The sequence below is a fragment of the Salvelinus fontinalis genome, chromosome 9, assembly GCF_029448725.1.
Source record: "Salvelinus fontinalis isolate EN_2023a chromosome 9, ASM2944872v1, whole genome shotgun sequence".
NCBI lineage: Eukaryota > Metazoa > Chordata > Actinopteri > Salmoniformes > Salmonidae > Salvelinus > Salvelinus fontinalis.
Window position 1 is genome coordinate 19,346,405 of NC_074673.1, and position 18,199 is coordinate 19,364,603.

Consider the following 18,199-nt stretch of genomic DNA (forward strand, 5'->3'; position numbering starts at 1 on the left):
CTACCTGGGAGGCCTCAGGGGGTTCGATAGGCTCCCATGCCTAAGCTGGGTGAACAGGTTCCCGTGCCTCAACTGAGGCAACCGGGGAGGTCTCAGCCGACTCATCAGGCTCTCACTCCTCAGCCGGTTCGTCAGGTTTCTGCACGTCAGCGGAGGCGACCGGTCCGCTCTGGATCTCTGGGATTGTCCCTGTGGTTGGCGTCCTGCGGCTGGAGCCGAACGCGTCGGGGAGGGTGTACTGTCACGTATGCTCTCTCTCCGAGCGCTCTAGGTCGTCATGCTCCCGCGCCTCAGCCGGATCGACAGGTTCCCATGCCTTAGCAAAGGTGACCGGTCCACTCCTGATCCCTGCGATTGTCATCTTGGTTGGCATCCTGCGGCTGGAGCTACGCATTGGAGAGGGGGTACTGTCACGTGTGCTCCCTCTCCGGCCTCTAGGTCACCAGGCTGCTCATTAGGGCGCACACCTGTCACCAGCGTTACGGGCATAATGACACTCACCTGGACTCCATCACCTCCTTGATTACCTGCCCTTTATATGTCACTCCCTTTGGTTTCTTCCCCAGTCATCATTATTGCTGTTTCATGTCAGTGCACTGTTTGTGTTTCTTGTTTTGTTCATTTATTTATTAAATGTGTTCTCTCCCTGAACTTGCTTCCTGACTGTCAGTATACATCGTTACAAGCGTCATACGCAAGAAGACTCGAGGCTGTAATTGCTGCCAAAGGTGCTTCAATGAAGTACTGAGTAAAGGGTCTGAATACTTGTGTTTTTTTCGTTTAAATACATTTGCAAAAATAAAATCAGTTTTTGCTTTGTCATTATAGATTGATGATTTAATCAATTTTAGAATAAGGTTGTAACGTAACAAAATTTGGAAAAAGCAAAGGGGTCTGAATACTTTCCAAATGCACTGTAAGAATCCCAATTTAATGCCATGTATTAAAACCTAGTCTCTCTCCTAATGGGGAAGGACCAAACCGCTGTTCCAATGGACTTTATCAGATTTCGGACAATCATTTAATTAGCAGTGTAGAGAATTAAGTGTTTTGTGGGGTTTTAACTTAGTGTTATATCTTCTGTAATGGAATGAGGGAGCTGTGAATAGCTATTCCAAGATGGAGCACAAAGAATAGGTAACACGCTTTTCTCCATCAGTGTTTTATGAAGGGAATAAAATAATGCATATCAAGATAATAAGCTTCCACTCCACGGAAACAAAGTGCCGTAATGGAAGCAGCCATTTTTGTCCCCTTTTCTCCACTAGGGTATTGTGGGCTGGGATGGTGGCTGGGTCCTGGGTGTAAGCATCTGCCTAATTCAAATCCAGCCATAGAAAGTTGTTGTTTTAACCCTATCCTATCCTAACCCTTACCTTAACCATTCACAGTTAATGCCTAACCTTAAAGGCCATGTTGCAAGTGAAAGTTGCCATTCTAAATAGAATATACACCCCTTGTAGATGGCAATAGAAAATAAATACTATTTTTGGGGGGGTGGCTGCTAAAGAAAAAAATGTGCATGTAAGCAACGCCCCCTCAAGTGCATGACGCAGCATGTGATTTTGCCCGTGACATTCATTCAGGTGAAGACTCTGAAGCTGTCAATGTCACGACTTCCGCCGAAGTCGGTCCCTCTCCTTGTTCGGGCGGCGTTCGGCGGTCGACGTCACCGGCCTTCTAGCCATCGCCGATCCACTTTTCATTTTCCACTTGTTTAGTCTTTGTCTTACACACCTGGTTTCAATTCCCCAATTACTTGTTCATTATTTAACCCTCTGTTACCCCATGTTTGTTTGTGAGTAATTGTTTATTGTATTGCGGTCCGTATTTGTGGCCTTCTATTTATACGACGTGTATTGTTATGTTATTGAGTAAAATTGCTTTCATTACTCATACCTGCTGTCCTGCGCCTGACTCATCTCACCAGCTACACACAGACACATTACAGTCAAGCTGTATCAGGCAAGAAAAACACCCCTCTGGATTTCACTGCAAATAGGCTGTTGTTTTTGTATAATTTGGCTGAATAGGCTTGTGCACATCTACATTAGTGTTTCATAAGTTAACTAACTTACTGACTAGGCTATTTCTTATTTATGTTTTTGGTGTTGCATTTCAGATGAAGAGGGAGTTTGATCACTAGAATGCAGCATGCAGACAGACCAGGGCCCATATTCACAAAGCATCTTAGAGTATGAGTACTGATTTTAGGATCAGTTTTGTCTTTTATATCACAATGAATGATTACATTGACAAGGGGGAGTTGGTCCTATATCACTAATCCTACTCTGAAGACGCTTTGTGAATAAGAGCCCGGGAAGAAAGCTGTTGCACAGCAGTCTTTCACCACAGGACCCTAGAGGTATTTCAGTCAATGCTTATGAACTGAATATTTGTATGTGAATTTCCATATTGTAACGAGCATGTAAGGCCACAAAAACTCGCATATAGTTTGTTGACTAGCATAAACAGTTTAGGCTGATGATATCCTATAAAATAATCAAGTTGTCATTTATTTGGATGAACACAGTTGACCCCAGCACCAACCCGACGCACACTTCTCCAAAAACTCCCCCTCAGCATCATCACATACATCAACTAATTTGAATAGCATTGTGTGATAGGCTGAGAGACATTCAAATGTCAATACATACATTACAATATCAATGACACTAGCAAAATGGTTGAATTGTTCAGCAACATGTGCAGTGAACATGGCTTTGGTGAAAGGTACATATTGTATTTATCATCCCCCTATCAGGCCACTGCGTGCTGTGACTTGGGCTTGGATGGTGACACACATCTTCTAGCTTCCTGACTGAATACTGGGGGTCTTCAGTGGTTCCGGAAGCAAGGGCCTTACCTGGGAGTACAGCAACAGTCTTTCTCTGTCTCGCAGACATTCTGTCAACATGTATTGTATGTAACCACTCAAATTAATACAAACTGCTATGGACGCAAGCACCGACTTATATTCATTTGTCACATTCGTTATTTGAGACACCTGTTTGATATACATTAATACACATGTATGCACTCTGGACATGAGACTTGCATTTATTTTAGACCTTTTAAATCATACACTCTAAGTGTATTTGTCTGCATATTTAAGAGCAACATGAGGAAAGGGGGATGGACACATGCTAGTTTTAAAGTCTGGGAGACTTACAGGGAGGAGAGAGCATGAGTTGGAGTGAGTACAGTAAATCCAATCCAACCATTGGCCCTGGATAATATGCCAGCATCACACAAGCAGACTGCCATAGTGAAGTTTACATGGTGCGAGGTTTACATGGTGCGTCAAGTATATGATTACGAGTGGAACTTAGTTCTCTGTGCTCTGGAGAGATCGCAGGTAATTGGTCAGAAGGCTCTGGAGGTCCTTGGACCAGTCTGTCTCTGTAGCACCTGGAGAGAGATGGATAGAGGTAGTGAGTGTGCTTGAAAGAGAGCCCTCACCCCTGACCTACCACTGGCCCAGGGTCTCCTGCCTAACCCTCTAATCACAGTCTCTCTGACAGGGAGTTACTCCAGGAGTAGACCTTTGTATGGTGCATAGGGCTTCTTCACTTCTTATATGAGTGTAGTATTAGCTCTTGAAATGGTATAATACAATGTAAAGGAAAAAAATCATATGACTTACTGGCACGGAGTGCTCCATATTCCTCTGGGGTTGAATGGCGGGAACCTGGTTACAGAGATTTACTGCCCAAAACCACTCCCTTTTCCAGGGATAAATAACTGCGAGAAACTGGTAAATTATAATACATTCTTTATATGAACAGCATGCCGTGAAATGGAACTGTTATATTATAAGCGATGTTGTCACACCCTGACCTTAGATATCTCTGTTTTTCTATATATTTTGCTTAGGTCAGGGTGTGACTAGGGTGGGTACGCTAGTTTGTATGTCTAGGGTTTTTGTATGTCTAGGGGTGTGGTCATCTAGGTGTATTGTAAGTTTATGTTGGCCTGATATGGTTCCCAATCAGAGACAGCTGTTTATCGTTGTCTCTGATTGGGGATCATATTTAGGTAGCCATTTCCCTTTTGTGTTTTTGGGGTCTTGTGCTATGTTTAGTTGCCTGTCTGCACTATTCGTATAGCTTCACGTTTCGTTCGGTTGTTTGTTGTTTTGTTAGGTGAGTTTCAGTTGATTAAAATTATGTGGAACTCTACTCATGCTGCACCTTGGTCTCACCTTCATACGACGAACGTGACAGAAGATCCCACCAACAAAGGACCAAGCAGCGTGCCCAGGAGGAGGAAGTATCCTGGACTTGGGAAGAGATCCTGGATGGGAAGGGATCCTGGACTTGGGAAGAAATCCTGGCAGGACAGGATCGCCTTCCTTGGCGGGAGTCGCCAAGGAGCATGAGAGGACAGCAACGACATCGGGGAGGTAGGCCACAGGAACCCCAATAATTTTTTGGGGGGCACATGGAGCAGTCGGCGGAGCCGAGGAGTGAACCAGAGCCAGGCTGGGAGAAGAAAGAGAATTTGGAGGAGAGAGAAATGAGGGAGTTGTTGAGTTGGTGGAGGACGCACGGATTTGGAATAAAGGAACGTGTTGTCAGTTTGGTGCCACCTGAGTCAGCTTCCCGTACTCGTCCTGAAACGTGTGTTAGTTCCGGAACAATTGATGCCGGCTATACACACCAGGTCTCCAGTATACCTTCACAACCCAGTGCGTCCTGTGCCAACTCCTCGCACTCTCTCTCCAGTGCGCTTTCCCAGTCAGGTGTGTCCTGTTCCCCTGCTCCTCGCACTCTCCCTCAAGTGCGCATCCACAGTCCAGTACATCCTGTTCCTCTTCCCTGCACTCACCCTGAGGTGTGTGTCATCAGCCCGGTGCCACCTGTACCGGTCCCACACATCAAGCCTCCAGTGCGCATCCACAGTCCAGTACGTCCTGTGCCTCTTTCTCGCACTCGCCCTGAGGTGCGTGTCATCAGCCCGGTGCCACCAGTACCGGTCCCACGCATCAAGCCTCCAGTGCGCCTCCACAGTCCAGAGCTTCCTGAGACGGTCTACGGTCCGGAACCTCCTGAGACGGTCTACGGTCCGGAACCTCCTGAGACGGTCTACGGTCCGGAGCCTCCAGCGACGGTCCCCGGTCCGGTGCCTCCAGCGACAAAGCCTCCAGCGACGGTCGGCGGCACAGAGCCTCCAGCGACGGTCGGCGGTCCAGAGCCTCCAGCGACGGTCGGCGGTCCAGAGCCTCCAGCAGGGGTTCTCAGTCTAGAGCCTCCGGCAACGATCTATGGTCCGGTTCCTCCGGCGACGATCCACGGTCCGGTTCCTCCGGCGACGATCCACGGTCCGGAGCTTCCGGCGATGATCCACGGTCCGGGACCTCTTATTTAGGGCTTCATAGCAAAGGGGGTGAATACATATGCACGCACCACTTTTCCGTTCTTTTGAATTTTTTTCATTCCACTTCACCAATTTGGACTATTTTGTGTATGTCCATTACATGAAATCCAAATAAAAATCCATTTAAATTAGAGGTTGTAGTGCAACAAAATAGAAAAACGGCAGGAGGGGTGAATACTTTGGAAGGCACTGTATACACTTTATTCTATATTATTCTACTGAATCTTTGTCACGCCCTGACCGTAGAGAGCTTTTTATGTCTCTATTTTGGTTTGGTCAGGGTGTGATTTGGGTGGGCATTCTATGTTCCTTTTTCTATGATTTGTATTCATGTGTGTTTGGCCTGGTGTGGTTCTCAATCAGAGGCAGCTGTCTATCGTTGTCTCTGATTGAGAACCATACTTAGGTTGCCTTTTCCCACCTGTATTTGTGGGTAGTTGTCTATGTGTAGTTGCCTGTCAGCACTAGTTGTTTATAGCTTCACGGTTCGTTTTGTTGTTTTGTTAGTTTGTTTAAGTGTTCTTCGTTTGAATAAAAGAAGAATGTATTCCAATCACGCTGCGCCTTGGTCTCCTCCTTACGACGAACGTGACAATCTTAGTCTATGCCTCTCTGACATTGCTCGTCCATATATTTCTATTTTCTCAATCCCATTCCTTACTTAGATTTGTGTGTATTGGTTATATGTTGTGAAATGGTTAGATATTGCTTGTTAGATATTGTCGGAACTAAAAGCACAAGCAGTAATACAGTTCAAAAACAGTAGCCTACTGGAGCTAGTTTCTCTTTTTTTCCCCAAGAGAGCATATAACGAGCCATATCTATGGGCTTTTATGTTTCTCTGTCCTGCGTAATGTGCAGTAGCCAATATTATATATTTATTGGATAAGGCACAATCATTTGGGCTTGGGATTATTAAAATGTCCTTAATGTAAGGCTCAAATGTATTTAATAGATGGCTCATCAGGCTCAAGTACCTTCAGGTTTGAATTTTCATACTGATCAAAGCTCTAATCAAATCCAGACATTTGTACTGAACAAGAATATAAATGCAACATGCAACAATTTGAAAGATTTTGCTGAGTTACATTTCATATAAGGAAATCAATCAATTTAAATAAATTCATTTGGCCCTAATCTATGGATTTTCCATGACAGGGCAGGGGCACAGCCATGGGTGGGACTGGGATGGCATAGGGCCACCCACTTGGGAGCCAGGCCGACCCACTCGGGAGCCAGGCCCAGCAAATCAGAATTAGTTTTTCCCCACAACAGGGCTTTATTACAGACAGAAATACTCAAACCGAAGCTTAACCTAACCACACTGATAACCGTATACCTAACCTTAAATTAACACCAAAAAGCAAAAGTTTGTTTTCATTAATTTTTAAGATTGGCCAATTTTGACTTTGTCACTGTGACAACTCGTAGAAACCCAACAGAGCGGATGAAAAAATATGCACAAACTTTTAAGACAAATTACATGGCATCCATGTGAATTCATAGCTAAGCTATTATTTTATGGCACCAAGTATAATTTCACTAACAATTCCAATCTATACTTATTCCAACATGACAACAACATACTCCTTAATTGACTCGTTAGTTAGCTGCTAGCTTAGCCAGATGCAGCCTGTGAGGCCAGGCTAATTTTGCAGCCAAAACTGCTTCAAATAGGGTGATTAGCCTAGGTAGCTAGCTAGCTAAATGACAACCATATTAATTCTAGAAGTATCTACTCTATTGCTTAGTTCAGGAAGTAAGCTTCACCTCCAAATTACATCTGTATGCATTAGCTTGCTAGCTAGCTAGCCAACGTGCATTGTTTCTGACATGCCACGATCCTGCTTTCTTTACATCTGACAGATACAGTACTTAGCTACTGTAGCTAGCTAGATATTTTTTAATGATAATTGCAGTTAGTTAATTATCTAGCTAATGAGCTAAGTGTAAAACGCCAGCAGTTATCAAATACACTCACTCGGTAACTAAAGTTACTTTTCTGACCAACTAAACATTACTTTAGCCATCCTCGGCTGACTCCTTCTTGCCTACTCCTGTCTAAAGGTCTTCTAAGTTCAAAACGACATGGCTGTAGTCCGGTGCTTAATTTTTAAAAGAAACCCACTCGCACACTGCCATCTGGTGCAGCCAGGTAGTCAATGGCTCAGCATTCCAAAAGTATTCACCTGAATCTACATCAAGCCTGGACAATGTTCTATATATATGGTGCGCGTGCAGCCCAGAAGTACATCATCAATTAAATATCCAATGTCAGATTGAAAAAAAAGTTACATATCAGATTCATACATACAGTGGCAAGAAAAAGTATGTGAACCCTTTGGAATTACCTGGATTTCTGCATAAATTGATCATAAAATTTGATCTTCATCTAAGTCACAACAATAGACAAACTGTCTGCTTAACTTAAACTAATAACACACAAACAATTCTATGTTTTCATGTCTTTATTGAACACACGGTGTAAACATTCACAGTGCATAGTGGGAAAAGTATGTGACCCCTTGGATTTAATAACTGGTTGACCCTCCTTTGGCAGCAATAACCTTAACCAAACGTTTTCTGTAGTTGCTGATCAGACCTCCACAACGGCCAGGAGGAATTTTGGACCATTCCTCTTTACAAAACTGTTTCAGTTCAGCAATATTCTTGGGATGAATGGTGTGAACCGCTCTCGAGGTCATGCCACAGCATCTCAAATCGGGTTGAGGTCAGGACTCTGACTGGGCCGCTCCAGAAGGAATATTTTCTTCTGTTGAAGCCCTTCTGTTTTTGATTTACTTCTGTGTTTTCGATCATTGTCCTGTTGCGTCACCCAACATCTGTTGAGCTTTCATTGGCGGACAGATAGTCTTACATTCTACTGCAAAATGTCTTGATAAACTTGGGAATACATTTCTCCATCAGCAGCAAAGCAGCCCCAAACCATGATGCTCCCTCCACCATACTTTACAGTTGGGATGAGATTTTGATGTTCTGTGATTTTTTTCTCCACACATAGTATTGTGTGTTCCTTCCAAACAACTGAACATTAGTTTAATCTGTACACAGAATATTTTGCCAGTAGCTCTGTGAAACATTCAGGTTCTCTTTTGTGAACTACAGTCGTGCAGCAAATGGTTTTTTGGACAGCAGTGGCTTCTGCTGTGGTGTCCTCCCATGAACACCATTCTTGTTTAGTGTTTTATGTATAGACTCGTCAACGTAGATGTTAGCTTGTTCCAGAGATTTCTGTAAGTCTTCACCTGACACTGTAGGATTCTTCTTAACCACATTGAGCATTCTGCGCTGTGCTCTTGCAGTCATCTTTGCAGGACGGCCACACTTAGGTAGAGTAGCAACAGTGCTGAACTTTCTCCATGTATAGACAATTTGTCTTACCGTGGACTGATGAACATCAAGGCTTTTAGAGATACTTTTGTAACCCTTTCCAGCTTTAAGCAAGTAAACAATTCTTCATCTTAGGTCTTCTGAGATCTCTTTTTTTCAAGGCATGGTTCACATCAGGCAATGCTTCTTGTGAATAGCAAGCAGTGTTTTTTATAAGGCAGGGCAGCTCTAACCAACATCTCCAATCTCGTCTCATTGATTGGACTCCAGGTGAGCTGACTCCTGATTCCAATTAGCTTTAGGAGAAGCCATTAGACTAGGGGTTCACATAACTTTTCCAACCTACACTGTGAATGTTTAAATTATGTATTCAATATAGATAAGACAAATACAATAATTTGTGTGTTATTAATTTAAGAAGATTGTGTTTGTATATTGTTGTGATTAGGTAAAGATCAGATCAAATTGTATGACCAGTTTATGCAGAAATCCAAGTAATTCCAAAGGGTTCACATATTTTTTCTTGTCGCTCTATATGCACTGCTCATTATTGTTATTTAAAAAAAAGTGAAACATGGCCTTGAAGATTTCGGAGAAAATACCTAAACTTAACCCTAACCTTAAAAATGTGGAGTTAATGCCTAAACGTAACCTTAAATTCTTCTAAATTTGATGTTTGCAACAACTTCGAAATTTGACGTTTGAGAAACATGGAGGAACATCGAATTCTGACGTGAGACTGTTAGAGCTAGTTGATCTGTGATCTGTCACTGTCACTGACACTGAATGACAGGAGTGTATCCATACTGACTGATAGACTAGCCGTGTGAATCCAGCTGCTGGAGTTCATCCTTTCTCATTAGACACACACTGCTACATCATTAGGCTCATTAGTGATCCACATTGTGTGGTGTGCATCACCCCATGTGTGTGTGTGTGTGTGTGTGTGTGACCCAATGTAGAAAAGTGAAGGTATTTGCTAACCCTGCTCCCAATGCAGGAGAACATCTGACAGGTAATGTTAATGCTTTGTACATGTTTGTAATCCATGGTAATCTGACCCTATGTTTCCCTGTAAGTACATATTTCTAGCTCTGTGACTTTGTGTTTGTGTTGCTAATGTGCATTATTTTAGCAGTGTAACATCAGAGCTGTGGCCTCTCACCAACTGTGATTCATATTGCAGGTTGAGGGAGGCCTGGGCTGGAAGCTGCTATTTATGTGGCTGGTATAAGTATGCTTAGTATGTGTGTGTGCATGCTTTTGTGCGTGAATGTGTGGTGTTATTTATGTGGTGTGTATACTGTAGGATATTATATATGTGGACGGTATACATATGGAGTTCCTCATTAGTCAGAGTCCTACTTCTGGCATCAGGGCTGAAGGGTGGAGCTATTTCTTCACTCTGCACCATCTGCACTGAATGTGCGGCGCACGCCAAATGATGGCAAAGTACTCATTCCCCCTCTTTCTCTCTCTTTCTCTATATTTATCTGACTCTACGCTGCATGAACACTGGTGATTTTCACTGGGCCAAACACACACAATCGGCCTTTGTGAGTACAGCACAGTACAGACCACTCTACTCCTGTTTAACTGCTATCCTATTTGGTTGAGTATATGCATCAGTATGTGAATATTCTCCTTTCTTCTCACAAGTAACAGTTTACTAACCATGTCTGTGCCCAGCCAACTCTCTCCAATACTGATTATGCTGTCTTCTCTAGATAGAGACAAGAGAGAGGAGAGAGAGAGGAGAAGACCTTACCTATATTAACAGAATAATAGGAAAACAAACACCTCCACACACAGTTTGATTAAAGCGGTTTGCTGATGAATGTTCATATTAATTCCTCTCCTACCTGATAATTCCCTCATCAGTTCTTCCTACAGGAGCATCATCCCCCCATAGCTCTGTGGGCGGAAGTGTGTGTGAAAGACCATATTCACTAAACTCAGATTTCTCTGTTTCACTCTCCACTCTATCAGATAGAGAGAATACAACCCACACGAGGCCTGGCCTTACAACCATCCATCAACGCAGAGAGGCACTACTCTCGCTCAATATCAGAAATTATTATTTTATTAATTTGTAGTTTAAAACCATGACGTTACTGCCTAAGAGGCCAAAACCCAGCTACCCTTGGACAAAGGAACTCAATGTTATATTTCAGGAAGCTGATCTACAACACATATTTGGAAACAAGTTACTATGCAATGTCAATATGATCAAACACAAGTTAACCCTACGCTACAAAGACAAGTGGTCAACTGACATATGGCTAAAACCAAAACTCTGAACAGCGATACTGTTTGATAAAGTGTTGCAAAGAAATCAGGATTGATTCTGGATTAGAGCTGAAGAAAAACTGGATATTTAGGAAAGGAGTATTCCTGGTTGTAAATCTGATCTCCCAAGTGTGGAAGATACGACAAGATAAGTTAATTGAATTTTTTTTTTTTTTTCTCTCAATTGTTTTTCACTGTTGTATGAACGTATGTTTATATATACAGTGCATTCGGAATGTATTTAGACCCTTGACTTTTTCAAAATGTTGTTACGTTACAGCCTTATTGAAAAATGTATTAAATAGTTTCCCCCCCGCTCATCAATCTACCCCATAATGCCAAAGCAAAAACAGGTTTTTAGAAATGTTTGCATAAGTATTCAGACCCTTTACTCAGTACTTTGTTGAAGCACCTTTGGCAGCGATTACAGCCTTGAGTCTTCTTGGTTATAATGATACAAGCTTGGCACACCTGTATTTGGGAAGTTTCTCCCATTCTTCTCAACAGATCCTTTAAAGCTCTGTCAGGTTGGATGGGGAGCGTCGCTGTACAGATATTTTCAGGTCTCTCCAGAGATGTTCAATTGGGTTCAAATCCAGGCTCTGGCTGGGCCATTCAAGGACATTCAGAGACTTGTCCTGAAGCCACTCCTGCATTGTCTTGGCTGTGTGCTTGGGCTTGTTGTCCTGTTGGAAGGTGAACCTTCAACCAAGTCTGAGGTCCTGAGGTCTTTGGAGCAGTTTTTCATCAAGGATCTCTCTGTACTTTGCTCCATTCATCTTTCCCTCGATCCTGACTATTCTCCCAGTCCCTGCTGCTGTAAAACATCCCCACAGCATGATGCCTTCACCACCATGCTTCATTGTAGGGATGGTGCCAGGTTTCCTCCAGACTTCAGCTTGGCATTCAGGTCAAAGAGTTCAATCTTGGTTTTATCAGACCAGAGAATCTTGTTTCTCATGGTCTGAGAGTTTTTAGGTACCTTTTGGCAAACTCCAAGCGGGCCGTCATGTTCCTTTTACTGAGGAGTGTCTTCCGTCTGGCCACCCTACCATGGAGTGCTGCAGAGATGGTTGTCCTTCTGGAAGTTTCTCCTATCTCCACAGAGGAACCCTGGACCTACGTATGTCAGAGTGACTATGTCGTTCTTAGTCACCTCCCTGACCAAGGCCCTTCTCCCCTGTTTGCCCAGTTTGGCCGGGCAGCCAGCTCTAGGAAGAGTCTTGGTGGTTCTGAACTTCTTCCATTTAAGAACGATGGAGGCCACTGTGTTCTTGAGTACCTTCAATGCTGCAGAAATGTTTCGGTAGCCTTCCCCAGATCTGTGCCTCGACACAATCCTGTCTCGGAGCTCTACGGACAATTCCTTCGACCTCATGGCTTGGTTTTTGCTCTGACATGCACTATCAACTGTGGGACCTTATATATACAGGTGTGTGCCTTTCCAAATCATGTCCAATCAATTGAATTTACCACAGGTGGACTCCAATCAAGTTGTAGAAACATCTCAAGGATGATCAATGGAAACAGGATGCACCTGAGCTCAATTTCGAGTCTCATAGCAAAGGGTCCGAATACTTATGTAAATAAGGTATTTCTGTTTACATTTTTTATAAATTTGCAAAAATGTCTAAAAACCTGTTTCGGTTTTGTCGTTATGGGCATTGTATATAGATTGACGAGGAAAAAATGCATTTAATCCATTTTAGAGTAAGGCTGTAACGTAACAAAATGTGGAAAACGTCAAGGGTTCTGAATACTTTCGGTGTATGTATGAGTGCATATGTTATTATTGTATTTAGCTACAGCAAATTCAGTGTTTTATAAGCCCATGTTGGCTGGGCATCCTGAAGGTGTAACACTGTAATAATAAAATCTATCAAAATCTATCATTCAAATCATCAGATAGTTGAAGTGTAGAGGACAAGACAATGTAGGGTGTAAGTCATTAGGATGAAGTATGTGCGTGTGTGTGCTCACAACTCTCCTCCTGGAGAAAGAAGGGATGAGGAGGAAAGAAGAGAGGAGGGGTGGACTGTGGTGGACAGGGGAATGAGTGAAGGCTGAATGATGAACAGAACGGATGTAACAAGTGGACGTTTGATGATGGCAATTTTGACCGTAAGAATTAGATGTCTGTCAGATGTGGTTTTGAGAGGGAAAGAGGGAGCGAGAGCGCAGAGAGAGGGATTGTAAAAGGCGTTAATCTGGCTGCCAAATGGAGAGTTGGGCATGTAGTTTCTGCCTGGGGAGCCATGCAAAGTGTGTGTGTTCAGCGGGTGTGTCTGCATGTGTGTATGTGTTTGCTCAGAAAGCGGAAATTGTCTTAATTTCTGGGTAAGAGTTGCAGGGGAGAGGAGAGGGGTTGATACAGCTAAATAAAGACAAGATCCATTTAGGACACGCAGAGTGAGAGATTCAGTCTTCCCCAGAAGAAAGATGGAGAGAGGATGAGAGCTAGTGATAGTCAGAGAGAGAGAGAAAGAGATGAAGGGGAAAGTTGTTTTAAGTTCTCCCTTAAACATGCGAACAGTCTTTGCCAGGGTTAGTCATGGCTCTTTGCTCACTGTAGATTTGGATGTTCCCACACAGCAGCACACACAGCCTTCCTGTTGCTTATCCGCTTTCAGTACCTCACTTTGTATTGAAATCCCTCCCAGGGAATTATCCCAGCGCTAACGGTGAGCTTACTCAGCTCAGATAAGTTCTCTCTCTGTAAGCTGCAGCGTCGTTCTCATTTAAAAAGTGTTATTAGAATGGCAAGAGTTTATTTGGAGGGAGAAAATTACCAGAAATAGGTGATCATACAGATGTAGGATCTTAATTTGAGCCAGTTTGCTATAACAGGAAAATAATCTTGCAGCAACAGGAAATATTAATTATTATGTGGATTATAATTAATGGACATCAAGTCTGAAATTTCGAAGTGGAAATGACAAACTTAGGAAGCCTTTTTAAAAATCAAATACACTATACAGTACGTTTGCATTTCCTTCTGTGCAGGAAAATTCTAAGCATCTAAAGAGTGATCAAATTAAGATCCTACATCTGTAATTTCCGCTCTGCATCAAATCCTGCTGGACCTCGTTCTGGCCATATCATTTGAGAGATTGAATAATCTTCCTCTGGTATGATATGATGAGGACAAGAGGGAGAGGGAGAAAGAAAGAGAGAGAGAGAGAAAGAAAGAAAGAGGCTGAAGTTGTCATTGACATCTTAAGGAAGACATTTGGTTGAGTAGAGTATTGCCAGATTTGTGTCAGGCCAGCTCCGATCACTCAACCTCTCCCCCTCTTCTTTCTCCCCTCTCCCATCTCCCCCTCCTCCCTCTCTCTTTCTCTCTGGCTGTCAGGAGGGTCATATATCTGGGTAGATTGAGTGTGTGTGTGTTCCCACACAGTGTGTGTGTGCACGTGTGTGTATGTGTGTGTGTCATATATCTAGGTCTGTGTGAGGGCAAGGGAGATCACAGCCCAATTTAGGTCCTGATAACTAATCAATAGGCAGCTTATTCCTCCAGCAGGAAGTAAAGGAGTAGGCCCCTGGGAGACGTAGTTCACATTAAACTCCCCTCAACTCTCAACATGGGACAGTCACAAATGATGCTAGAAAGAGTGAGGGATGGAGGGAGGATTAAAGGAAAAAGAGATACATAGACTGGGATGTGTCGTTCAGATTACTTAGTTAGTAATTATAGGAGAGAGAGAGGAAAAGAAAGAGGGAAAAGAAGCAGGAGAGAGAGAGAGAGAATACAAATGGTGATGAGGGACACATGGCTCCCTGCATGAATGCCTAGACTTTAGCTCAGCAGGCTAACACAATCTTGCATTCACAAATTCTCCAACACATCTGGTCACAGTTGGACACATACTGTAGAATGTCCTATACCAGTGAGCACAGAGAGGAAAGAGGAGCGGTCACATAGTGTTAGCAGTTAGCCGGGTTTGAAGTCCTCCTCTTAGCGAGCTTCTGCCCCGTTGATGCTTGAAGGGTTCTCCTGCCGCGGAACACAGGAACTATCCGTCCTCATTTCCTGTGACAGGCCATTCATAAAGCTGATGCTGTGTCACTGTCTTCCTCCTTCATGAAGAAATATGGCAGCAGCCTCTGTCCCCCCTGTCCCACCTTCTCGTGTGCCACCGCTCCCCCTCATCTGCACCTTCCTCTCCCCTCTGGCCCACCCCCAACGCCCCTCCTCACACTTCCACCCCCATTCACAATGACAATCTCATCTAATACTGCTTGTTCACTCCCCCCCCCCCCCCCCCCCCCCCCCAATGACCGTCCACACTCCCATGCACAAGACAGGGTTCGTACAGATAGCGGCAAGTCATATTCAAGGACATACTTATTCAAGCACTAATATTTCTTTTCAAGGACCATCAATTTGTAGTAGTTCCTATTATGCAATTGTTTCTAGTCGCTAACAGATGGCAGCATATCGCCACAACCTCATGGATAAAAACATCTAACTTACTATTCATCACTACCTTACAAGTTCTACTCAAACTTCCTCCACTTATTTACAACATACATGAGTGTTAAATCAGGACTGATGATTTTGACTGATTTCTTTATATGAACTGTAACTGTAAATTCAGAAATTGTTGCATGTTGCATTTATATTTTGGTTCAGTGTACATAATATTACATTTAATTTGTATTTAAATTTCCTTTATACTGTATTTCACAAAATTTTAGGACCCACAGGCTGTCCCAACACATAATGACATGAAAGTGAATTCTCAAATCAAACCAAATTTAATTTGTCACCTTACAGTGAAATGCTTACTTACAAGCCCTTAACCAACAAAGCAGTTTTAAGAAAATACCAGCCAAAAAGTAAGAGATAAGAATAACAAATAATTAAAGAGCAGCAGTAAATAACAATAGCGGGGCTATATACAAGGGGTACCGGTACGGAGTCAATGTGTGGGGACACCGGTGTCGAGGTAATTGAGGCAATTATGTATATGTAGGTAGACTTATTAAAGTGCCTATGCAAAGATAAAAACAGAGAGTAGCAGCAGCATGGCGGGGGGGGGGGGGGCAATGCAAATAGTCTGGGTAGCCATTTGATTAGCTGTTCAGGAGTCTTATGGCTTAGGGATAGAAGCTGTTCAGAAGCCTCTTGGACCGAGACTTGGCGCTCCGGTACTGCTTACCTTGTGGAAGCAGGGGGGCAATGCAAATAGTCTGGGTAGCCATTTGATTAGCTGTTCAGGAGTCTTATGGCTTAGGGATAGAAGCTGTTCAGAAGCCTCTTGGACCGAGACTTGGCGCTCCGGTACTGCTTACCTTGTGGAAGCAGAGAGAACAGTCTATGATTAGGTTGGCTGGAGTCTTTGACAATTTTTTGGGCCTTCCTCTGACACCTGGTATAGAGGTCCTGGATGGTAGGAAGCTTGGCCCCGGTGATGTACTGGGCCGTACGCACTACCCTCCGTAGTGCCTTGTGGTCGGAGGCCGAGCAGTTGCCATACCAGGCAGTGATGCAACCCGTCAGGATGCTCTCGATGGTGCAGCTGTAAAACCTTTTGAGGATCTGAGGACCCATGCCAAATCTTTTCAGTCTCCTGAGGGGGAATAGGTTTTGTCGTGCCCTCTTCACGACTGTCTTGGCGTGCTTGGACCATGTTAGTTTGTTGGTGATGTGGACGCCAAGGAACTTTAAGCTCTCAACCTGCTCCACTGCAGCCCTGTCGATGAGAATGTGGGTGTGCTCTGTCCTCCTTTTCCTGTGGTCCACAATCATCTCGTTTGTCTTGATCCCATTGAGGGAGAGGTTGTTGTCCTTGCACCCCACGGTCAGGTCTCTGACCTCCTCCTAATAGGCTGTCTCATCATTGTTGGTGATCAGACCTACTACTGTTGTGTCATCAGCAAACTTAATGATGGTGTTGGAGTTGTGCCTGGCAGGGCAGTCATGAGTGAACAGGGAGTACAGGAGGGGACTGAGCACTCACCACTGAGGGGCCCCTGTGTTGTGGATCAGCGTGGCGGATGTGTTGTTACCTAACCTTACCACCTGGGGGCGGCCCGTCAGGAAGTCCAGGATCCAGTTGCAGAGGAAGATGTTTAGTCCCAGGGTCCTTAGATTAGTGATGAGCTTTGAGGGCACTATGGTGTTGAATGCTGAGCTGTAGTCAATGAATAGTGTTCTCACATAGGTGTTCCTTTTGCCCAGGTGTGAAAGGGCAGTGTTGAGTGCAATAGAGATTGCATCATCTGTGGATCTGTTGGTGCGGTATTGAAATTGGAGTGGGTCTAGAGTTTCTGGGATAATGGTGTTGATGTGAGCCATGACCAGTCTTTAAAAGCATTTCATGGCTAAAGGCCGTGAGTGCTACGGGTCGGTAGTCATTTAGGCACGTAACCTTAGTGTTCTTGGGCACAGGGACTATGGTGGTCTGCTTGAAACATGTTGGTATCGCAGACTCAGACAGGGAGAGGTTGAAAATGTCATTGAAGACACTTGCCAGTTGGTCCAGTCCTCGATGCACTTATTGATAAAGCCAGTGACGGATGCGGTGTACTCCTCAATGTCATCGGAAGAATCCCGGAACATATTCCAGTCTGTGATAGCAAAACAGTCCTGTAGCGTAGCATCCGCTTCATCTGACCACTTTTAAAGACCGAGTCACTGGTGCTTCTTGCTTTAATTTGTGCTTGTAAGCAGGAATCAGGAGGATAGAGTTATGGTCAGATTTGCCAAATGAAGGGCGAGGGAGAGCTTTGTATGCATCTCTGTGTGTGGAGTAAAGGAGTTTTTTTCCGCTTCAGGTTGCACATTTAACATGCTTATAGAATTAAAAGTAAAACTTTTTAAGTTTCCCTGCATTATAGTCCCCGGCCACTAGGAGCGCCTTCTCTGGATGAGCGTTTTCCTGTTCGCTTATGGCTGAATACAGCTCATTGAGTGTGGTTTTAGTGCCAGCCTCGGTCTGTGGTGGTATGTAGACAGCTACGAAAAATACAGCTGACAACTCTCTAGGTAGATAGTGTGGTCTACAGCTTATCATGAGATACTCTACCTCAGGCGAGCAAAACCTTGAGACTTCCTTAGATATTGTGCACCAGCTATTGCTTACAAATATGCATAGGCCCCTGCCCCTTGTCTTACCAAAGGCTGCTGTCCTGTCAATAGAGTGTTTTTCCCCCCAGCTGTATGTTCTTAATG

At 43.9% G+C, this 18,199-nt stretch overlaps 1 protein-coding gene across 1 annotated transcript in view; it reads right to left on the reverse strand.

Moving 5' to 3' along the window:
- The window catches only part of LOC129862959 (uncharacterized), a 66,895-nt gene continuing 48,696 nt past the window's right edge, over nucleotides 1-18,199 (reverse strand). The window contains exons 3-4 of the mRNA XM_055935059.1: nucleotides 246-386; nucleotides 1-139 (exon numbers count right to left, since the gene is read on the reverse strand). Of these exons, the coding sequence (XP_055791034.1) occupies nucleotides 1-139; nucleotides 246-386 (280 nt within the window). The remainder of the gene's footprint in view (nucleotides 140-245; nucleotides 387-18,199) is intronic.